The following is a 23,968-nucleotide window of genomic DNA, read 5'->3' on the forward strand; positions in this document are numbered from 1 at the left end:
AGAAGGTGCTTTTGGCTAAGTAGTGTCAAGAAGGCGCTTGGCCCCTTCCAGACCAGCCAGAGCAGGGGGGCCAGATGTGGAATCTTGAGTCTTCACACTAACCACGGCAGCAGCTAACTCAGTGCAGGCTCTGTTGGCCACTCCCATCCTCCCAAGTCCACCAGATATGAGGACCAGCGTTGTCTGAAAATGTCTTGTTTTTATTTAAAGCACAAAAATTGAGACATAACATATACATTTGTACATGAAGAAAAAAATACCAGAAAGTGTACAAAACCTTGGTCACTGCCATGATCAGTGGCTCTGGGGCTGAGTGGGCGGGCAGTCTGCACACTGCCTGGGGTGGGCCCCAGGTCCCAGGCACAGGCAGTTGGCCAGCTTTTTGAGAAGTCCCCTCAGACCACACACCTGCCCCTGTAGGTGGCCTTTAGAGGACAGGGTACAGGTTTTATCTGTGGACTCCCAGGCGCCCATCACACGGGACACACCTGAGGAATCCCCAGGACCAGTGACAGGTGACCTAGGTTCCATGGCGGGGGGGGGGGGGGGGCGGGGTACAGGGAAGCCCTCAGTAAAGTGGCTCATCAGTCCAGCGAGAGGGATGCAGTTCTGGACTGATTCTTCTGCCCCCCAGAAGAGTCATACACACGAGATATTGCTGAGGGGAGAAGGCAGAGTGGGGAAGAAGCTGAGGCCATGGCTAAGGGCCACTGACCCTCAGGAGAAGAGGATATCGAAACAAGGCCAAACCACACCAGGATAGTCAGACTCCACCCCCCTAGACAACTGTCAAAGGCTGGGCAAAGGACTACTTGGGGTCAATGTCCTCCATCCCTCTCCATCCCCGAATCCCAGCCAAACCCACTGCACATTCAATAAGTCAACAGAGGGGAGAGGGCAAGGGCTCAGAGAGGGCCCCAGAGGGCACACATGCCTGCCACACCAGGAAGGTGCAGGGGGCACTAAAGGGCTATAAATCTGGGAGAAACAGAAGGCAAGGAAGAGCCTGGGAGTGACCGTGTCAGAGGCTCTGGAAGCCCAGAGACCACCTCAGAGTGATCTGGGGAACAGAGCTTTCCATCCACCTGGACTGCAGCTCATCTAAAGGGGGGCCTGGGGAGACTACTCCTGCCTAGGCAGGAGAGAAAGGCAGGACTGTGGAAGCCAAAGGCGGGGCCTGTGGAGCCAGATGCAGGCCAGGCCTGCTAGGGGAGGAGTGGAGTCCCAGGACCCTGGCAGAAATAAAACTGCAGCTGGCATGGGCCCAGGTCAGCTGGTGATCCCAACTGTGTACACCTATGTGATGTGTGTGGGTGTGTGTGCGTGTGCACGCGTGCATGTATCTGTGTAAGGGGAAGTGAACTACAGTCCCACTGCTTTGAACCTACCAAACCACCACCAGGAGAAGGAAAGACAGCTTTTTTTTTTCCTTTTTTCTCTTGTGTAAAAAAAAAAGTCCCTGTCCCTCCCTCCCCTCCCCTCAGGCAGAATGGAGAGCTGGTAGCTGAGGAAGGAGGAAGGACTGTGCAAGACCCTCCCAGGTCTGTGCTGGGCATAACCACTGTTTAAGGCACCCACGGAAAGTGCAGCTAGAAGGCAGGCGAGAGAAAAGGCTGGGGTAGAGGAAGGAGAGTCAGGAGGACTAGTTCCCCTGGAAGGCTCCTCGGGCAGCAGATGAGGCGGCACTGCGGAAGGTCCTGTTGCTGAAGATGCCCTGGGAAAACTCCTCCTGGGCCTGCTGGAAGCTGGCCCCCGTCCGGCGGTACAGGGAGTGTACCTGGGGAAAGAGGCTGCAGTGAGAAGTGAGCCCTGGGGACCCGCCTGACCTCCCACCCAGAAACTTGGTGACAACAGTCACTGGATCTCCGGGGCCCAGGAGCGGGGAGCCCAACTGCCTCCAGGGATGGGCATCCCTGAGGCGAAGGCAGGAAAGAGCTGCCTTCTTCCTCCGGCTGCTGTTGGCCCAGCACCCACCACTCACCCGCTTCAGAAGGAAGAGTGAGAGCACAGCACACAGGGTGAAGAAGCCAGCCACCACCATCATGATGATTGACACAGCCAAGTGGTCTTGCTTCAGCGTAGACAGGGCTGCGATCCAGCCACTGCGAAGGCGGGGAAGGAGGAAGCCAGAGGGGACACAGTGAGAGGGGGCCCCAGAGGTCCCCATGAGGGGCTCTTCAAGTGGCCGCTGTAGACTGACCGGCCACCACCAGGCACCTCCCTGTGGCACAGAGCCATGGGCCAGAAGCCCTTGGGCTGTGAGAGCCCAGGCCTCTGTGAAGGCTGACAGGCCCCATGCTGCCCCCTCAGACAGGAGTGGTCCAGCAGAGGGCCTTTTCCTGCCACTCTAGGGGACATGGAAAGCCTGACTGCTCACTCCCAAAGCCCAGCCCCGGGAAGGAGGACCACTGGCCAACCCACTGCATTCATCCTGTCACCTCAGCAACTCCTGCCAGGACCCAGGGCAGCCCCTCTGCCTCCAGTCAGTCATGTCGCCTTTCTGAGCCCCAGTGTCCTTATCTCTAAGAGGGGATAGTCTCCCATTTCTGGACTTAAAACTTACTACAAAGCCACAGGTCTCAAAACAGTGCCGTACTGGCACAAGGACATGCAGATCAATGGAAAAGAACTGAGAGTCCAGAAACAAACTGATACATCTACCATCAACTGATTTCTTTTTTTAAAAATATTTTTATTATCCTTTTATAGATTTTATTTATTTATTTGACAGAGGGAGAGGGGGAAGCAGGCTTCCCGCTGAGCAAGGAGCCGGATGGGGGGGGCTCAATCCCTGGACCCTGGGATCATGACCTGAACCAAACGCAGAGGCTTAATCCACTGAGCCACCCAGGCATCCCCATCAACTGATTTCTGACAAGGGTGCCAAGATACCTATCTTTTCAACAAATGGCGCTGGGCAGCCACACGCAAAACAAAGAAGCTGGACCCTGACTTCAGCCAGGCACAAATCTAACTCAAGATGGATCAGAGACCTAATACGAGCTAAAGCTAGAATGCTTAGAAGAAAAGAGTTCATGACTCTGGGTTTGGCACTGGTTTTAGATATGACACCAAAAAAACATAAGCAACAAAAGAAAGAAATTGGACTTCATCAAAATTAAAACTTGTGCATCAAATGACAGTATCACAGAATGAAAAAATAATATAAAGAAGGGGGGGAAAATGTGTTAATCTGGTAAGTTCATATCCAGAATATATAAAGAACTCGAAAACAAAATGGCAACCCAATTACCAGAGGAAGACCTGAATAGACATTTCTTCAACGAAGAAACACAAATGGCCAAAAAGCACATAAAAGATGGTCAACATCATTAGTTATTCAGGAAATGCCAATCAAAAACCACACTCGGGGTGCCTGGGTGGCTCAGTTGGTGACACACCCTGGGTTTTGGTCTCAGGGTCGTGGGTTCAGGCCCCATGCTGGGCTCCATGTTGGGTATGGAGCCTACTTAAAACAAACAAACAAACAAACAAACAAAAACCCACCACAGTGAGATACACCTCTAGGCTGGGAACACAACAAAATAAAATACGCACTGGTGAGGCTGCAGAAAAATAAGAGCCCTCGTATACTGCCAACGGAAATGGTGTGGCCATATGAGAACCCTCCTACCCCGTGGCCACCCCACCACAGACTTAACACGTGACCCAGCAATTCCACTCCAGATACATACCCCAAAAGAACCCAAACCAGGTATTCAAAGGCTTGTACAAAGATGTTCATAGCAGCACTGTTCACAACAGCAAAAAGGTGGAAACTACCCCAGGGTGTGTCCACTGATGAACGGACAAGCGGATGGAAGAGTACTTCGTAAAGAGGAGGGAAGTACTGAGCCATGTTATAGCGTGAACCTTAAAAACATCACACTGAGTGAGGCCGGCGTAAAAAGCCCCATACTGTATGGTTCCATTTAGACCAAATGTCCAGAGAAGGCAGATCCAGATAGAGAGAGAGCGCGCGAGAGAGAGTGAGAGAGCAGCTTCATGGCTGGCAGGGGCTCCAGGAAGGAGGGAGCAGGATGCCTGCTAAGTACAGTCTCCTCTCAGGGTGACGCAAATGTCCTAGAACTAACTGGTGGATGGGGCCGCCTAACACTGTGGACCTACTAAACACCACTGAATTTTTTACTTTAAGATGTGTTAAGGGATCACTAAAATAAATTTTATGTTCTGTGCATTTTATACTTGATAACAAGAAAGGGGGTGGTCTATCCACCCAGCCGCGGGGGTCGGGAGGTGAGGTGGGGAGGCGCTGGGAAGCCAGAGGCTGCCGAGCTTGTGAGGGGGCAGGACGGGGGGCGGGCTCGGACCAGAACGCCAGCCTTCTGACTCCCAGCCTGGGAAGCAAAGAGCACTTACGCGACAGTCTGTCTTCCAGGATCTCACTGAGGGTAGTGAGTAATGACATTTTCAAAGAGAAAGGGGCAAGCCCAGAAACAGCAGGGCGAGATGGATGAGGGGTGGCGGGAGGGCAGCGGGCACGCTCGGAGCGCAAGGTGAGTCAGGCCCCTCCCTCCGCCCTGCATTTGCCAGCTCCGCTGGAGGGAAGGGACCAAAGTAGTGCAGCCCTTCCAGGCTCAGGCTCTCAGCCAAGCGGCTGCCTGACCTTTCTGTAATGTCCCCTGTGCACTGGGGCAGAAAGGAAAACCTCAGCTGGCAGCTTTTCTTTTTGAGGCTAATTTTGAGCCGAGGACTCCAGCACCCAGGAAACTCAAGCCGGCTCTGTGCTCAAAGCCAGTCCAGAGGGGCTGGGGCTCCAGCTCCTGACATTACAGGGTCTCTGGACAAAGTCACAGCACCAAGTCCACAAAAGGCCAGGGCCTCTGTCGGCAGCTACCCAAACCCAAGGGCTCACCTGGGGCCTGTAGAAGCAGCACCAGCCTCTGGGAGGAAACGGCCAGAGGAAAGGAAGAGGATGCAATTCTCCACAGGACGTAGCCCTGGTAGCCTAAGGGTTTGGGGCCAGTCCACCCACAACACCTCAGAAAGTGGTGAACAGGTGAGGCAGTGAGTGGTGACCCGGGAAGAATGGGAGGGACAGAGGAGGACACCAGGCAGCCTGCCCCCCACCTTCCCGGCCAGAGTGGAGAATGGGTCCTCTCGGAGGGCTCTGTGGGAGCGAGGAGACAGGGCAAGGGAGGTCAGGCCACCTCCGAAGCTTTACCCCCTCATGCTGCCCCAGGACTCACCTGTCCCCCAGGCCAGGGATGCCTACCAACTGGATGATATAGATCCCTATTTGACAAAAAAATATGAAGAAGAACACGAAGAAGCTGAAAGAGTTGTCGGACCTGTGGAGAGAAGGGGAAACCCAAGGTCATTAAGTGGGCCGGGGGTTCACTCCTCAGTATTCCTCGCTTGGCATTAGGAGCCAGAAGGCAGGATGGGAGCGTAGAAAGCTCCACGGAACCAGCCACACTGGCCAGAGAACACAAACAGCCACAGCCATAATCAGAAACAGCTTGCCACTAACTGCCCTCCAGTTTAAGGGGTCAATGCTTGACCCCTTACTCAAAGAGCTAATAAAGTTGCTCCCCAGAGGATGACATAAAGAACTTAATAGTCCATTTTCTGGGCTATGTACCTGCATTTCATAAGAGACAAGGAAATCGATGCCAAAGACAGAAACACCCAATAATAAAACCACTGGCCTGGGTCAAATAAAAAGCTATTTGGGGAGCACAGAACTGTAGACCAAACCTCCATCCCCATGTCCTCGAGGGCTGGCGTACTGCCCGCAGAGTGCATGGGAAGGTTCTGCCACCGCCTGCCCCCTCTCCCTGGGACCTGCTAGGCTCCCAAGCCTGAAAGCAGCAACTGGGAGGCACAATGCCACAAACGCTAGAGGTCTATGAGATAGATCTGCTCGAGCTCATAGTATCTATTCTCCACCAGCCCGTCTGCACTCAGCAGGCTCAAGAGTTACTGGGGAGGCAGGGGAGAGGCGGAAACAACCTAGGAGCGATAAGCCATGCAGCGCTTATCAAAGTGGACTCCCTAAAGCCTCGGAAGGGAGCTGAAGAAGCCCCGCCCTCTTCCTAGTAACGCAGCAGACCACATGGGAGTGGGTGGGAGCCCAAGGACCCCTCTCTAGGTCTCCCGTGCCTAGTCCAAGGACAGTACTCAGACCCCGGATACAACATCTCAGGAAAATGGGTCCTGAACCCCGTCTGCTCGCACTGTGGATGAGAATGGGAAAGGATTCCCCCACCATCCTGTTCTGCTCCAAGACTGGGATGGGGCCCCTGGGCATAAGGCCCTTGGCCTGCTACCTGGGATGCTAGCCATACACTCCCCTTGCCCCAGCCCCACTCACCTGAAGGCCTTATAGATGGGTCGGTACCAACAAAGGAAGGCACAGGGGGTGAAGATGATAAACCACAGGATGGAAAGGCCGAAGTCCACTCCCTTGGAGCTGTCGACTAAGAACCAGGCCAGGCAAGCAAGCAGGTTCAGAAACAGAGTCACTGAATGCACTGGGGAGGGTGAGGAGAGAGAGAGACAGGCTGGTGCTGAGGGGACAGAAGGGCTCCTGGGCCCAGCAAACCAACCCCAGAGAGGATGTGAGGTCCCTACAGTGAGGGCATCAGCAGAAACGCCAGTCCTTGGTCTGCACCGAGGGAAGGTGAGCTCCCAAATCCTGGTTTTTCTGAGACAGCAAAACCAGGGACCAAACCAATTTCCTAAAAGGTGAGGGTACAGCCCAAGCATATGAAGGAGGGCAGAGGGGGGAAGGGGAGATGCAGACTCAAGGGCTGATCCCTGGGGAAGAAGTCTTTCAGTGACTCTTGTCCCTGGCCCTAGAGGGCCCACAGTGGAGCTATAGGGGGGGGTCTTATATCCGCTCACATTCCTAGGAGCCAAGAGGCCTGTGGGGAGGAAGGCCTTTGTCAAAGGAGGGCGTTTCACGGGCAATAAGCCCCAGAGGAACTCTGCAGCCTCCTGCTAGTCCCACCCTACTCGATCTGTGGTGTGAACTGGGGTGAGTGGGCCCTTTCAGGAGGCTTCCCAGGACAGGGAATAGACAGTGGAGGGCCAATGTGTGGCCAGAAGGCAACCCCCACCCCGACCCCAGCCCAGCCCTGAGGAAGGCTGGAGTCTGCAGTGAGGAGCAGCCAGAGCACAGACAGGGCTCTGGAGTTACAACCCACTTCCCCCTTGCGCTCAGAAGACGCCCCGGACTCACACATCCAGAGATAGTACAGCATCTTGCATATCCGCTGGTAGTCGGCAGGGATCTCCACTGAGAAATCCTGATAGAAACAGGGCTTGACAGGGCACCAGAAGGGCAGGGGCGGCCAGTTGTTCTCTCTTACTGTGGGTGAACAAGCAATGCAGTCAGGCTTGGCCTCTGTAGCAGCATGTGGGGTGCACACTCCTGGAGTTTATGGGCCAAACCAGGGCTCCCAGAAGAGGCCGGCAAGTGGGAGTCAGAATCACTATGGGTAGGGAGTGGGATGGGCAAAGTGGCATGGAGCACGAATATCCACAAGCTACTCCAAGATAATGGATCCCAAATGGAGCAAGAGGGCCTAAGTCATTACTTTTAGGAACAACCAGCCCATAAACACAAGGGCTCATCATCACAAAGATGAGGGGGAGTTGCACACAGGACCAATGCCCTACTCTAGCAAAACCCTCCAGAGCTGGGAAGGAGCATGGAAACAATCTATAGTTTGAGGACCACACTGCAGGTCTCCCGGCCTCCACCTTGCTGCCCTTCTGGGCACTGGCACTAGCGCCGCTGAGATGATCTAGAGCCCAACAAAGCTCCAGGGCTGCCCTGGCCTGAGCAGGCTCAGGGAAGGCTCCTGCGTCAGGCAGGCTGGCCAAGAGGCTGGCAGCCTCCCTTACCGTGTAAGTTGGCCACTGTGTTCTGCAGCTCCTGCTCCTTGCGCTCTAGTTCAGCTGCTTTCCTGTCCAGTTCTTCCTGCTGCCGGAGCAGGCTTGCCTGCGCTGCGGAGGCCACGGCCTGGGGGACACAGAGGGTGGGGGCAGCCGGACACAGGAGACAGAGGGACAGCATCAGCCTGAGCTGAAGGTGGGAGGGCCTTGCCCCAGGCAGGGAGAGCCAATTCCAACCCCATGGTGTCTGGGGTACCAGAGACCACCACAGAGATGCCAAGGCGACCTATCTCCTACTGCCTCAACACCTCTGTCCTCTTAGGTGTTAACCAGCCTTAGGCAGGGCTCGTCTCCCCTTCTTCCCTGGGCTTGAGATTAGAGAACTAACCCCCATTCTAGAATCCAGGCAAAGTTCAATTACAGTGACCTTTTGGGGTAACAGCAAAGGGAAAATGGCCTCACAAGAGACTAACTTCTACAGAAACCCGAAGAGCCACACCTCACCTGAAGAGCCTGGAGGGTGCGTGTGTGAAGGGGACACAGTGCAAACCTGCCAGCAGTGAGTGCAGGGGGCAGGCATTGGAGGGCTGACCAAAACGCACCTAGGGCCTTAGGGATTTAAGCACCACCCCACCCCACCCCCAGGAGCAGCCCCCTGATGTCCACCTGAACTGCAACCGGGTACACCCCAGGCCAGCGCCCTCGGCTGGGCCCTGCTCTGCCTGGCTCTGGTGACATGCACAGTCCAAGCTTTATCCCCTGTCCAGGAAGAGCAAAGCCTCCAGGGAGGCATCCAGGGAGCTTCATGTGAGGCATTCCAGTGCAGGGTCCTGGGCCCCGCTCCTGCCAGGCGCTACAGCCACGGGCGCCTGGCTCCTCCTGAAGTCTACAGTCCTTAGGCAGCGGATCTCAAACCAGTCACCTTGCGGGATGACCAGCCAGGTGTTATGTGTACATACGTACATGTGCGTGCACGTGTACTCATACCCACACTCGCTCTCTTGCTCTCTCCAAAAAGAGTTCTCCGACGAGCTGAGGCTGCCTTCGGAGGTAAGTTTCAGGCCCCAGAGGCAAAAGCAGGACCAGAACTGACCACACTGGACCCTGCTGAGGGTCTTCGCCCTCCCTCCCAAGTCCAGTCAGATGGTGGGAGCAGCTTGGGGCCCATGAGAGTCCAAAACCCGGCTCAGGCCTTGCTCTCACTCAGGCTCATCTACACTTTGCCTACCTTCGGAAGCTTTCGCGTGTAGCTGTCTCTGAGAATACTATCTCCTCCTGGCAGCATCTGCCTCTCTGAGAGCTCCCTCACTGCCAGGAGTCTGGTAGGCAGGAACTCGCTGGCCTGTCTAAGCAACACACACTCCACTGAGGGCCGTGGCCACCAGGGGTAGAGGGGATGGGGGGTAGGGGGGCAGGGTAGCGAGGTGATGGCAGAGAGAGTCAGGCATGAGGCAGACCAGAGCCCCAGCATTTGGTGAAGGGACAGAGGGCAATGAAAGAGGTGAAAAAAAGAAAAGTGAGAGTGCGAGAGGGAGAGAGATTCTGGGCCCCGAGTAAGAGAGGACAAACCAAAGGCTCCAGGAGGATCTGGAATGCCAAAACAGGGGCAAAGGCTCTTGCTCAAGACAGCAAGGACTCCAGCCTGATAAGCAGAGCTTAGTTTCTGGTGGTAGTAGTGGGGCGGGGTGAGGATCGAGGCTGGCTGAGCAGACCCTCCGCATGCAAATGACTAGCTCCAAGGTCAAGAGGGCCCTTGAAGGGGAGCTGGGAATGAAGGCCCTCTGTCCACCCCCACTCCCAATCTCAGGGCTCAGCTACTGGTCTGGGGGCTTCCCTTACTGGAAAGGAGAGGCTAAAAGGATCTCTGTTAATAGTACCTGGGGGGTTGGCTGGGTTGGTTCCACTGAAGGCTGGAGAACCGCCGGCTGCGAGGGCCCAGGGAACTGTGTGACAGGAACAGTTGTTGCTGCATTTGTCTGCATGGGACACACCAAAGGAGGCAGGTGAGTGGCTGCACCAGTCAGCCTGCCAGTGAGGGGCATTGCCCCGAAGGCAGGCCTGGGCCTACCTTTGCGACTTCCTGGCCATCAGTTGAGCCTCAGGCGCTGGGCAGTGTGGTGCTTCACCCAGCACCTCTGGTCTCTTGCTGGAGCCCCAGCTGCCCAGCACAGTCCTGATCTCTTCAGGGAAGGGCCCAGATCACAGATCCCAAGGGAAGAACTGGTGACTTCTTCACCCTTCCCCCCCACCCCAAGCCCACTAGGGCTATCCCTTTGAGGACGGAAGTTTCTCAGAGCTGTTTCTGCCTCTGCCAAGGCCCCTTGCCCCAGAAACCTAGCACCAGCCAAAGGGCCCAGGGACTCAGAAAGAGGGCATGCTCACCAACCTCTGAGAAGGGGTTGAATTCCGCCAGGCCACCCTGTGGAGCACTGGTCAGCTGGGTCACAGAGGGATCCTGGGAAGGTAACAAAAAACAGCCGTGAGACACCCGGGAGAAGAGAGAACCCTGATGAAGGGGAGGGACATCACTGTCCCTTGGCCCCTCCCAGGGATACCTGGCTGGAGGGACACTGCTGAGCCCCTTCCTGGTGCCCTGAAAAGCCTCTCGGGAAGGCTCCTGTGCCCAGCCCCTGCCACACAAGAGCTGTGATCTCTTCTAGAAAAGGACAAGTTCAGCCCCAATGACTTCCCAGGAAAGACCCAGAACAAGCTTCCCACTATGAGACCTCGGAATAGATACCACCCATGTCCTTGTTAGTGTCCTTTCCAGATTCAAAATGGTTCACAGCATTTACCTCCAGGGACTGGGGGCGTGGGGGGCCATGGGGGGGTGGTGTAGAGAATTATTTTTTACTTCATAACCTTTCTCTACTGTTGTATTTATTATTTTACAGGAAGCACTTATTCCTCTCCATTTTTAAAGGACAGTTTAAGGTTCTGGAACAAAAACGTGCTGCTGGCTGCCAGTGCTGGTTTTATTAAATCAGGCACACTTGCTAGGAATAGAGAGGCATGAAGGGCTCAGATGAAAAGCCGGGAAAATGTTTTTGGGGTTTTTTTTCTGGATTCTTTTCAAAAAATCCAAAAATGTCCTCAGAACACAGTCTTTTCCTGAGTTTTCCTTCCTGAGTCTTCCCTTCCCCATCTGACCTCTGCCAAGGCCAGCCCTCTGGCCTAGGGCCTGCACAGCACTCCCTGTCATCTCCTTCTCCCCAGCATCCCCCGGCTGGCCCAAGGTCAACAGGCAGTGGCCTCATCCTGCCTCCTCCTCACCCTCTATCATCCATCCCTTCCCCTCTCCCTTCCCCGCATATAATAGGTATGGGGCTCAGGTCCAGCTCCACAGCGATGCCTGGGCTCTGGAAGAAAGAGCTGTAAAGGATGGGCTCAGGGCCACTGGACTCTGCCAAGTTCCTGGTTACAGGCCTCCCCTGGCCCGCCTCTGTGTATCTAACCCTCCCAACCCCCAACCCTCACTACGGTCCACATGCTCCCGTTCTGCTGGCCCAGCTTCACCTCCACTAAATGGATTCTCAAACACGGTATTCACATGAGACAGGCCTTCAGAGGACAATCCCCTCACAGGTCAGATGTGGAAACAGACCCTAACCATGGCACTGTACTTGTCTTAGGTCTCAAAATGGCTGGCTCCCTATTCCGTACATTCACAAAACCAAGGGTCAGCTGTGAGTGTTCTCTCTGATGTTTTTCACACACACCAATTCTCGTCTGATTCCTGACCGGTGAGACTGGCTGGCTGGCTCCCGGGCCTAGCCCAGAGCTGGTCATGCAGCTCCAACTCCCTTCTTCTCTCTGGATACCTCATCTCTCTGCACCCCATCCAATTTCCTCTGCTGGCCACCATCCCCGCCTAGTGGCCCCTGCAACTTGGGACAAAATGACAAGGTGAGGTTCAGAAGGCCAGCTGAGCTGGAGGAACTGGCCTTGAGGTTATTCATTGGCTGAAAGATTAGCAGATATCTCCCAGAATCACTGGGCTGGCTTCTTGCATGAAAGATTTGGGGCTCGGGCTCTGTTCCCCTTTTCGACCCAGCAAAGCACCAAGCCACAGCAGACTGTGTGAGCTGAAGTCACTGAAATCAGATCCACCATCCAGGGAACTGGTTACCTGAGTCTGTGTCACAGGACAGAGGACAGAGAGGTGGCTCTGGTAGCAGTTTTGGGTGCTGGCCCACATGTCTGCCTGAGGTGCATACGTCTTAACAGGCAACCTCCAGACCATGAAGAGAGGTCATTTCCTTTACCAAGGTCAGCCAGAAGAGGATTCTGGGGGTGGGCGAGCGGACTACTCTGCCTATGGTGAGCTCTCTCCTGCTTTTTTCTAAAATCTTCAGCACTTGGTCCTGGACCCCTCACCAGACTCACCACAAATCCTGTCTCGGCTAGCAGGCCATAAACTTCTGTGGCCAGATGCCTCTGTATCTAGTTCAAACTTCCAGCTCCTAGTGTTTGGTGAAGGGCCTCATGTGGAGCAGAAGCTCATGCGATCTCGAAGCTGATGTTCGAGAGCACCTGCTGCGTGCTCTCCTCCACTTTCTCTGGGGAGGTACTGCCCGAAAGCTAGGGGGCGCCTGTGCCATTGCAGCAGCCCCAGGGCCCAGAAGCACCCTGCCTCAGAAGAGGGGCCTAGAACACTCGGGCAGGCCTGGGCTCCTTCTGAAAGATGAGAAGCTTAGGCCTGGTGGGAGAGGAAGGGAGCTGACATTTACTGGGGATCTACTATGTGCCAGGATGACACAGTGATGCTAGAGTAAAGTTCTAGTCACCCCAGAACAGGTCACGTTGTCAAGCCGTCAGATATGAAGGTTCTACCAGCCTTCTTCAACCTGATTCCTTGAAAGAATTATGGCCCAATGCCCTAAGGCAGCCACCGTCTGCAATGAGCTGCCTTCTCCCCCGTGCATCTACAGTAGTTCTGGTTCTAATCCATCCTTGAGAGAATGGAGAAAACCCTCACTTCAACCAGCTTCCGTGCTCTGCAGCTCAGCTGAGCAGCCCTGGCCGAGAAAAGCCACACCCCCCCACCCCCAGCTTCAACATCATGACCACCCTGCAAGGAATGATTCTCTTTAGTTTGAGGCTGGAGAAAGCCCCAGCTCACAAAGGGGAAGTAGGTTTGTCCAAGATCGCAGGGATGGTGGCTGAGCCAGATCCTGAATTTGTCTATCTCCAGGGACACAGTGGCAAGCCTGAGAGGGGAAGGCTTGTTCAGCAGTGCACCCCCAAAGCCTGCGGCAGTTGACAAACAGAAGGTGCTCCATGTGTGACTGAATGAAGGAACCCCACTCCTGAGGAACACAGGGCATGTGACTGACCAGGACAACGGTTTCTGTTCGGTTTTTTATTCCTGGACTTCAGGAAGTCCTTGGGGGATACTCATGGCCGGAGACATGCAGAGTCTTGCACGAAAGACCACACTGGCTGGTCTGAATGAAGACCCTCGGCTTCTACTCCAAACCACAAATAAGAAGCCCACAGCAGCTACGTCCTTTCCTACTCGCCAAACGTCAGCTGACTCGTAAGTGGGTCAAGTAGTTATTTCAAGAGATGGCAAGAGCTAAGTTTCACCTATAGACAGGTAACCCAAAACCCACTTGGTACACAAAGGACTCAGACTGCCTGATGCCCTTTGCCGAATCTGTAACAAAGAAAACACGCCTGCACTCAGTTCTTTCCATTTGGGGAACAGTCCGGGTGTGAGGGACACACCAAGACAAAGAGGGTGCATTGCCCTACCAGAGCCAATGATGGATGATCCTAGCAGAGACATGTGTGCACAGCACAAGAGCCCAGGGCAGAGTGAAGAAGGGAGGGGAGGAGAAGGAAGGGGAGACCCCGGAGGGGAGGAGAGGCCCACCACCACTGGAGAAGGGGAACCCTTCGTGGAGACGCAGTGTCAGAGAACAGAGGGAAAAGAAGCAGGCAGGCAGGCAGGCTGGAGCTCGGCCGGGAAGGGCCGGGGAAAAACATACTTGTTTCCAGTCTGGCAGTCACTTTCCATGTCACAGGTCCTGGCTGCGCTTAAGCTGTGACTTTGCCATCCTACATTCCACCCAAGCTCCCCGTGTGGGATTTATTTCAGGCTCCAAATAAACACATTAAATAAACACCTCATGAATAACAACAACAACAAAACACTCAGCCATTCTCTTTGAGAGGCAGTTACCAAGACTTTGGAACCTCTGTGAAATCCTATTTGCTTTGGAGACAAGGCTGTGTGTCATATGACTAAAAAGGGCAATCGTCCCCAGACTGGCTGGCTGGGTCCCAAGTGAAAAGAGCCACAGTGAACCTTGGTACTCTCTTACCTGAGAACCCATCCTGGGGAAATAGGATAAAAATATATAAGAATCTGGATCTGCAAAGATGTTTATTGCACCAGTATTTACAACAGGAGGGAAAAAAATCAGAGGCTCCTGGGTGGCTCAGTTGGTTGAGCATTTGATTTTGGTTTCCGCTCAGGTCATGATCTCAGGGTCATGAGATGGAGCCCTGCGTCAGGCTCCGCGCTCAGCGAGGAGTCTGCTTAAGATTCTGTCTCTCCCTTTCCCTCTGCCTCTCCCCCAACTCACTCTCACTTTCTTTCTAAGAAATAAATTACCAAAAAAAAAAAAAAAAAATCCAGAATCAACTTAAACGTCCAATGACAGTGAGCAAAGAATGTTTTGGTACACAACCCCCCCGATGGTCTAAACAGCTGTTAAAAATCATAGCTACGGACACAGGGCAGCAACACAGAAAAGTGCTTTGTTATATGAATCCCAAATAACAATTTTGTCAAAAGTGCTCATATGAAGAGACTGGCAGGAAAATGCATCAAAATAGCAATGGTTTCAAAAGGCAAGAAATTGCAATGATCTATTTTGTCTTCCAAATTTTCCATGTGATTACATTATTTTTCCCTTCAAAGCACATGTACCCACGCATTTTTAAAAAGAGCCTGAGGACCCACCAAATGAGCAAGGTGCAGGCAGGGCCTCTCTCTCCTGCAGCCCAGGAAAGTGAGGCTAAACCACCAGCCGGGCTCCCAAGGCCCTCCTGGCCCTGGCGCCCGCGCCCCAGGCAGGGCCTGTCTGCGGTCACACAGACCACCTGCCCCCTCCTTCCACCTTTGTCTCCTCCCTACTCAAACCATCCCACACCAAGCACAGGGCTAGGATGCTGGAAAAAAAGCCTTGGTTCCTGCCCTCAAGAAGCGGACAGTGCAGAGAACCAGTAGGCAGGAGGGGAAGTGTGGCAGGAGGCACCCTGGAAGCAGGCAAGGCCAGGCACCTTCACAGGGGAAGAAGGGACTAAGCACTCGGGGAGGCAGGGAAGGCTGTATACTCAGGCGCTGCCTGAGCTGGATCTCGAGTGATGACAGATGTGTAGCAAGCATGGAGGAGGGAGGCAAGAGCAGCATTTGCAAAGGCACAGCAGCTCTACAGGATGTGGGGTGACCCAGTCCGGGGGCTGCCAGAATTCACCCAAGGCAGGACCAAGGACATTGAAGTTTACTGAAAACGCTGCAAGGGAGCAGCAGGCAGGACAGCAAAGGAGAGACAGTCTGCCACGAGGCAGGGCAGGGGAGAGGGGGCTGTCGGGAAGGGGAAGTGAGGAGGTATGGGAACGTATGGAATTTTCCTTTTTTGGTACCTGTGCCTAGGTGTAAGCTGCCCGTTTGGTCAGCTGGGGCTGAGGGATCTTCTGCGCTGGGTCACTTAACAAGCCTGTTTGCATTCAGCTACAGGGGTCACTGTGGGTCCTTTTACCTGACTCAGGTTTCCGGTGTTCAAGTCTGACGCTTAAAACCAGCTTCTAGGGGCACCTGAGTGGCTCAGTTAAGCATCTGACTCTTGGTTTCGGCTCAGGTCATGATCTCAGGGTGGTGAGATCAAGATGAGGGTTGGGCTCGGTGCTTAGTGGGGGATCTGCTTGAGATTCTCCCTCTCCTTCTGCCCCTACCCCTGCTCTAAAACAATCTTTAAAAAATAAAATAAATCGAGGCACCTGGGTGGCTCAGTGGATTAAAGCCTCTGCCTTCGGCTCGGGTCATGATCCCAGGGTCCTGGGATCGAGCCCCACATCAGGCTCTCTGCTCAGCGGGGGGCCTGCTTCCTCCTCTCTCTCTGCCTGTCTCTCTGCCTACTTGTGATCTCTGTCTATCAAATAAATAAAATCTTTAGAAAAATAAAATAAACCATAAAAATAAATAAAAAATAAAAGCAGCCTCTACACAGGAGAAGGCTCTGATGGCTGTGGAGTGAAGAGTAGAGAGAGAGGAGCCAGGAATGCCAAGGAACCAGCCTGAAGCAGGGGTCAGGCCAGGCTGCCAGAGTTTGGACTCCACCTGTGGGCAGTGCTGGACAACTGGAGACAGGTATCTGCCACAGTGAGGACAGTGCAGTGAACGGGGAGAGAGGCCTGGACGGGACCACAGTCCACAGGGGTGACAGACAGAACTGGCATGACAGCTGGGAGTGGAGAAGGGGGGACAGACCAGACACCTTGCTTGGGGAGATGCCATGGGCTCCGCCACTCTCTGAGCCAGAAAGGGGAAAGGGAAGTTGAGGGACAGGGTGGCCAGCTTGGGTGACTGGTGAACAAGGGCAGTGATCACAGTGGAAGAAGAACAAGTTTTTCAGGAGTGGGTGTGTGGGAGCAGGGAGAGGCCCGGAGAAGATACCGAGCTGGTCTGAAGATACCTATGGATGAGGTCTGCTTGACTGGCAGGCAACCTGCAGGCAAGATGTGGGAATACTGGTCTGAAGCTCAGGAGGAGGTGAGGGCTAGAGTCCTAGATGTGGTTGGTTTATCTGTTTTCTTGAACTCACAACAATCAAGAGTCGCACTCTACCAGCTGAGCGAGCCCGGTGCCCCTAGAGCTCTAGACCTGGGATGGCGGGACGCAGATGCTACTTGGAAGCCACAGTGGGAGAGGACAACACCACCCCCTCCCCCACCCGTCCCCACCCACCCTGTTCTGACCTCAAGCATTCTAGCTGGCTGCTTCTTCCCAACTCCTCCCAGGGTGCAGGCTGAAGACCATGAGGGCAAAGCGTCCTCTGCCGGAACCGAAACTACCCCCTAAAGCAACAAGGGCTGTCTGAGCCACAAGACTCCACATGTGACTGACTTGAAGACAACGAGCGATTTAACCATCATGGCCTACCTGGCACATACCCACCGACCTTTGTCCCACACTTTCCGGAAATAAACCTGGAAGCCTTCCCTCCCCCCAACACTTTGGAGATGTCTTCGAGATGCTAGCCCGCCGTCTTCCCGGGCTCAGCCTCATGGCAATAAACTCTCTTGTTTCACCACCGCTCATCTCTCTGCCTCTGGATTTAGTCAGGGGCAAGTGGCTGAACCTGCTTTGTTTGGGTCCCCAGGGCCACGTGGTCCTGCACCCCGCGTGCGGGCTACAATGCAAGTGGAAGAACTTACTCAGAGAGGTCTACAGTGAGAACAAAGTCAAGGACAGAGCTCCAGGTTTCACAGCCTGCAAATAGGTGGAAGGTGGTGAGAGTCCCAGCGTTAAAGAGGCCAGGACAGAGAGAACAACCAGAGGGACTGGCCAAGCAACTGAGTGTGCCTCAAGTAGTGGACGTGTCCAGGCCCACGGTGGGAGAAGTGGGGGGAAGACATGACTGGGGCTGGGCGGCGACAGCATGTGGAAGCTTCGTTACCTGAAATCGGAACTACCCTCTCTTCCCATCCAGCCGGCTCTCTGCACCCCGCCTATCCCTGTCTACCACAGGACTCTACCTTTCCTCCTCAGATCCGTCACAGCTCCTTCTGGCAAGTCTTGACTGCCCTCATCATACCCACATTACCGTGAACAGATCAGAAGCTCTGGCAGGTCATGTGCTGTTCATTTACCCTGTCTCCTGCACAGGCCCTTCGAGCGGCAGCAGCTCAGTGATGTGCCTAAATGTATCAGCCATCTCAAGGGAGCACTGCTGGACAGGTCATGCCTTGCTAATGCACACCGCGCTTTTCTCTGAAAGAGCGGCGAGAACCTGGTTTGTCCTGGTTAAGTATTATCACTGCTCAGAACACGGGATTATCCTACTCCAAGTAGCCGCAAAGACAACAGAAGTGTGGGCCTCCAGTTCCGCTGTGTCTCTAGCCAGGCACTTTCTAGCACCCAGCCTGGCTCCAGGTGCCAGCCCGAGAGGCAGGGAGACGACTCCCCCCGCCCCCAATCTGGCAGCTGTCTGGACTCCCACTGTCTGAACTTCACCGTTTTCAACTTTCTCGAGACAGTGCTCCTATTCCCCAGGAAAGTTCTAACGGGCCCATCTGGTGGGTTTAAGAATCCCCACAGTTACAGTCAAGCTGGAGCCCACCCTCTCCGGGAAGTGGCAAAGCCTCTGTGTCTGAGCGGGGAGCTTTGTTCACGCCCAACTTTTCTGCCACCACTTTCTCCTCCCACAGGAGAGAAACGTTTTAAATCCTTGGGAAGCAGCCACACTGCTGAGATTATCTTTTAATTTTGAGGAGGCAAGTGTCAAAGTGATATTGTGTGATCTGGCAATGCACGACACTGAAAGGTTTTGTCTATTCAAGTGCCGCCAGCCACTTTACTCCCCCTCCTCGAGATCAACGCTGTCTGCCTGAGGCAACGTGGCAGATGCGCCCAGGAGGAAAGTGGCCCTGGCACGGGCCTGGGTGACCTGCTTGCCAGCAGGCTGCTGAAAACTCCAACCAGCGCGCCAGTGCCCACCTCCAGCCCTCTCCTTCCCCACCCAACAAGCCCTTCCAGAGAAGCTTTGAGGAGCAAACCCAGAGAGGGCGGAGCAGAGGCACAGAATAACAGGGGGGTGAGGGAGTGCTGGGAAGGTTGTGAAATCCATAATCCTTGGCTTGCAGTTTCCTGCTTCCTCCTGGAAGTTTGGTAAAAACCTTTGCTGTGCTCTTGTGACAACTCTGTGCTCACAGCTCTTACTGGGCAGGGAGTTTGCTAAGAATCCCAATTATAACTCTAGGCAAAGAAGCCTAGGCTTCTTTAAATTTAAAGGCACAGCGGAAGTTGCATGGCCTATTACAAGAGCTGGCAGAAAAAGGATTCCATTGCTGGATAACTCTGGGAAGTGCTGGGTCAGACAAAGTTGAGCAAATGTCTTTACTGTAAGATTGTGCAGAGCCTTTCACAAAATAACAAGCCTTGCCAATCTGCAACAAAAATGGAATACAGAGTGATTCCCAAATTTATTTGACTACATAACCCTGAGTACCTTTCAGGACCGGTATTACTCAGAAGCTATGCTGCTAAAAAGCACAGTATAATCTGTATTATTCCAGCCCCACACACTGTGGTGGGGGGGAGGGACTTGCATAGCTAACCCTAATTAGTGAATACTAATTAAAACTCACTTAACTAGTACTAATCAACCTTACCAGTACTCTAATTTCAAGAATGGGGGCAGCTGGGGCACCTGGGTGGCTCAGTCGTTGGGCATCTCCCTTCGGCTCAGGTCATGACCCCGGGGTCTTGAGATCGAGCCCCATCAGGCTCCCGCCTCAACTGGGAGCCTGCTTCTCCCTCTCCCACTCCCCCTGCTTGTGTTCCCTCTCTCACTGAATCTCTCTCTCTCTGTCAAATAAACAAAAAAAAAAAAAAAAAACAGGGGCAGTGATGATGAAGATACATTCTTTCCTTAGCAGGCCTAAATAACCAAATAACCCCAATGCAGTTTAAGACCAGTATGTGCTCCTTCCTGCTGCGAATTAGCTGGTAACTCTAGCATGCCCCGTCCTCACCGGGTTCCTGGTTTCCTCCTCTCTAGACTAAGGGGTTACAATAGATTTCTGAGGATGCCCTGACTCTTTAACAGTCCACCATGGACTCTGAACACTAAGCATACTTTCATGACCCACCATGGAGTGACAGAAAACATGACTCTGCTCTGAAAGCTAGTTAGGTGTGACAGTTGTGGAGCCTATCGCCACTCCCCTTACTCTCTCCTGAGCTCTGTGCTAACACCCTGGGTAAATGAAGCTGGGCTTACACCTAGTCACCCCAGGGCTACACCCTCCCAATGTCCCAGCCCTGGAAGTCAGGGAAGCAAACACTTCCATCACAAGGATGGGGAGGGCGGCTCTCCAGGAGAGCTTGAAGGCCCCACGTCCAAAGCTCCTTCTCCCCGTGGGGCTGTGTGCCAAGAGGAAAAACCCAGTCCAGTGTAAGAAGGAACAGAGTCACAGCCAGCCAGCTTCCGTCTTCCCACACAGGATTCCCCAACAGATGCTGCTCTTTACAGGACCACAGCTGCTTCCTGTCCTGCCATATCCTGGAGCTGCCTGACGGACAGACTGTCTCGCTTGAATGCAGAAGTTACTTCTACCACAATTTGCACAATCACTCCTGGAGCTGAAGATGTGGTTTAAGCCTAAGACTTTCAAGCTGCTATTAATACAGGGCAGCACTCAGGCCAATTATCTCGTCCACTGCTACCGCTGGAGACAAATTCTCTGCATCTCCGGAGGACTGCCTCTCAGATAGAAACAGACATTTTATTTCTGATTCTGACAGGAAAAAAAAAAAAAAGAAAAAAGCCAACCATTACACAGAACGCATTCCAAGAGACTACTAGATCCTTACTAAAACTCAAAGTCCAGTGTTACAAAGCAGTTTTGTAATTAAATTAAACTCTTACCAGATGACACTGACAGAAAAGAAAGATGCAAATATTTTCTCTTTACTCAGCTAATAGAGATGAGACAAGGTCCCTGCAAAGGTTCCATCAAGAAGCATTAAGCCGCAAGAGGAATGTTCAGGAAGTTACAAAGACCAAGCTACTAAAATTTGCCCTGAGGGCTCCCTTTGACTAAATACCTTGAGACCAAGAAAGACGGATAGAATGTTGACTCTGATAGTATACAATTATTCCCTGCTGGTCTCCTTTGTCTTTGCTCTGATCCTTGAAGGAATTCAAGGTGAGAAAACTCATGCAGAGAGTTGCAGGAGGACCCCTCTAAGTACTTCCCCGACACCTGCAGGAAACTTTGCAGCTGCCAGTGAACAGAATAAAATACAAGCATGATGAGTTAATGTGCCTGGTGACATCCTGACAGAGCAGAAACCTCGGGGCTCATAAATCACCAGTCAGCGCAATTAAGCTTCCCTAGAACTGGTTTTGAGCAGACATAAAATAAGAGGCACAGGAGATCTGGAGCTAACAAGCTTCACAGGCTTTCCAAAGCCCTTTACTGGGGAAAAAGAATACCCCTGCACCCTCAGCTCAAAGGTAGAAAGGTTTCAGCTTTAAGTAGGAAGACTTCTTCCGCGATCCTTTGCTCAAAAGATCAGGCCGGCTCAAAGGTCAACACATCTCAACTACCCTAACAACACACACAGGTCCATCAGATCGCACTTCTTGAGCTTCAAGACCCTGAGGCCCTCCCCACTCCCTAAACCTGGGCTCTCTCTCCTATCTAGCCAAATCCCAGTCCAAACTAGACCCAGGGCCAAGGTGTGGCATTCTTATCAAGTCCATATTTCAGTGTGCGTTGGCTACCCACCCTCTCCCAACCTTCCTTTCCTAGCGAATCTCAGTGGGTCTCCTACACCATGTGGAGACTAGTTTGTAGGGTAGTTTGGCTCTTCGGCGGAGGCTGGGGGAGGGGTAGGGGGGTGGGAGGAGAGCTGAACTTGGGATCTTCCCACATTCCTCCTTCCCAGCAGAGGCTTCCACCTCTCCATTATGTTGTTTTCACCCCCTTTCCTAACGTGACTCAAGGAAGATGTCTTCCCAAGACGGCGGGATGGGGTAGCCACACTTCCCCCTCAGTTGAAGTCGCTTCTCTCCCCGACACTGGGGGTCTCCCTGACTGCGTCTGGTTCAGTTCCTTTCCCTAGCAGGGTCCAGCCAGAGGGGCGACACCCGGGGAGCTAGAAGGTCCCACCACTTCTCTCCAAGCTACAGAGCCCCGCCCCCTCCTCAGTTACACCTGCTGCTAGTCCCGCCCCACAGACACTACGATAGGCCAGCCCTCAGAGCCCATTCTTCCATTGGGCAGACAACCTGTCTCTTCTACGCCACGTCTCCCGGCTCCAGCGAAAGCGGCCCGGGCCGCGGCCTATGGCACTAGAGAGAATTGAGTTGGGGGCTGTACCTGGAAGGGGTTTACGTCCACTGGGTCTGCGAAGGGGTTGGTGTCGAAGGACGACATGGCGGTCGGGGGCGGACAAGCGAGCTCCGCCAATGCTTCTGCCTCCGGGCACCCAGACCCAGCGGCGCTCTCGGTGCAGACCCTCCACTTCCGGGAGCGAAGCAGCCGTTCTGGCGCAGGCGCGGCGCCCTCTCAGGGGGCGTGGTCCTTGACGTCACAGAGATCCGCCCCGCCCTCCCGTCCAGCCCACTACAGAGCGGCGGGTGGGCGTTCGGCTTCTATTTGTTCCGCACTTTCCATTGCTCCTTATCCGAGCTCACTTGTGCTCCGCACTGGGGACGGCACCCAGGCTCGAGGGAGCGGGAGCCGGAGACGTTATCCAGTAGCCTCTCCAATTTCCTCTTTCCAACTTCGTTTTGGAAAATTCCCAAGTAAACTCTGCTAAGTGGAGTCGGAAAGTTAAATCCTTAATTTCCCTCGAGGGCAAGTTTGGAAAGTCGCACTGGTCCAGGCAGGAGACAAGTGTTGGCCCATTTCGGCGGGAGTGGGGAACGGAGTTCCTGACCCGAAAGGACTTCGCTGAGCTAGGCGAGGATTCTGGTGGTAGAGCCCAGCAGAGGGGTTCTTGGAAGAACCGACCATGCGCATCTGTCCCACACAGGTGCTGAGCTCTGATTCTTTTTAGGTCTTGCCCTCTGCGGTCAAGTTTTATCGATTTAGTGATGAGGATCCCTGAGCCCAAGACTGTTTTAGGGTCTGAGATGGGATTTGAATCTGGACATCAAGCATTTGTTAAATGAATGTTAAATAAATTTGTTAACATTTCAGCAATGGAGGAGATGCTCTCCACTACCCTTATTTCTTCATATTCTTCTGCTTCGTTCATTTGTGCTGCCACCGAATCCAGTCACTATCATTCCTTACCCAGCTCTGGTACAGGGCTGCTAATTGGTCTATTGTTGTTTATGTTGTAACTAAAGATCGCTTTAAAGGGAACAAAATACTATAAAATATTATAACAATACCATTTATTTAAAATATTATTATAAAACATTATTATAAAAGTATTATTATAAAATAATATCATATTATTTTAAACATTACTGCTTAAAGTCCTTCAATTATTTTCCTTAAAGGCCCCAATTCTTGTATGGCCTCTAGGTCCTTTAGGACCCGCACCTATCCAGCCCTGCTAGTGGCTTTTCAGTTCCTCAAACTTCCCTTGTTCCCTCCTACCTGGGAACCTTTGCCCATAAAGTTCCCTCTTCCTGCTATGCTTTTAGCCCATGCTCTCATCAACCCTAGTTAACCTCTACTTATCCTTTTATCCAAGCTCAGATGCCCCATCTTCAGGAGTGGCCTCTCCACTCTATACGTTAGATCACCTCCGCCCACCACAACAAATGCTTATATTACCTTGTAGTTTTGCTTCATAAGAGGTATTGCAAATTGTAAGTATATACTCGTATTAGTGGTTATCTGTTTATGTCTATCTCTCCCACTAGACTATAAACTCCACAAGGGCAGGAGTAAGGTCTGTTTTGCTCACTGTTACATTTCTGGCACTAACATAGTACCAAGAACATGATAGGTAATAAGTAAATATTTACTGTTTACCTCACCCACTTTTCTTACCTTCCTCTTTACTGTCTAAATTCCAGCTTCTCCCAGAAGGCTCAAATGGCTGGGGGAGTGGGGATGAGGAGAAGGAGAGGTATTCAAAGGTAGGAGGTATGTGAGATGTGCTGTTTGTAGGATTCTTGTATTTTCCATTTTATTATTCCTTAGTGTATGCTGAAGCTTCCTGTGAAGTGCAGGCTGATTTATCTGAGCCAGGGGACCCTAGGGGAGGGGGATGTCCACAGCCAGGCAGAACATTTCAGAGAAAACAGCACTTCTTCTTTCCGCTGGGCATGTGAGGTAGAGATTTTGCAAATTGGGGAAGGGGCAGAGGGAAGCACAATCAGGACTGCAGTCCCTCATT

At 53.1% G+C, this 23,968-nt stretch overlaps 1 protein-coding gene across 3 annotated transcripts; it reads right to left on the reverse strand.

Annotated features, from left to right (window-relative positions):
* Positions 1 to 1,328: 1,328 nt before the first annotated feature.
* SCAMP2 (secretory carrier membrane protein 2) lies at positions 1,329 to 22,162 on the reverse strand. 3 transcript variants are annotated; one of them, XM_032865068.1, is made up of 10 exons: positions 21,988 to 22,162; positions 10,253 to 10,321; positions 9,744 to 9,842; positions 9,095 to 9,226; positions 7,876 to 7,993; positions 7,208 to 7,336; positions 6,338 to 6,497; positions 5,211 to 5,312; positions 1,982 to 2,102; positions 1,329 to 1,777 (listed from the first exon to the last, which is right to left on the reverse strand). In XM_032865068.1, the coding sequence occupies exons 1-10, from the start codon at positions 22,042 to 22,044 to the stop codon at positions 1,643 to 1,645; spliced, it is 1,122 nt and encodes a 373-aa protein (XP_032720959.1). In that variant the 5' UTR covers positions 22,045 to 22,162; the 3' UTR covers positions 1,329 to 1,642. The 3 variants fall into 3 exon arrangements, with proteins under 3 accessions (XP_032720959.1, XP_032720957.1, XP_032720958.1); XM_032865066.1 differs by lacking the exon at positions 9,095 to 9,226; XM_032865067.1 differs by lacking the exons at positions 5,211 to 5,312; positions 9,095 to 9,226.
* Positions 22,163 to 23,968: the final 1,806 nt, after the last annotated feature.

The sequence above is a fragment of the Lontra canadensis genome, unplaced genomic scaffold (genome assembly GCF_010015895.1).
Source record: "Lontra canadensis isolate GAN:19392208 unplaced genomic scaffold, GSC_riverotter_1.0 scaffold28, whole genome shotgun sequence".
Lineage (NCBI taxonomy): Eukaryota > Metazoa > Chordata > Mammalia > Carnivora > Mustelidae > Lontra > Lontra canadensis.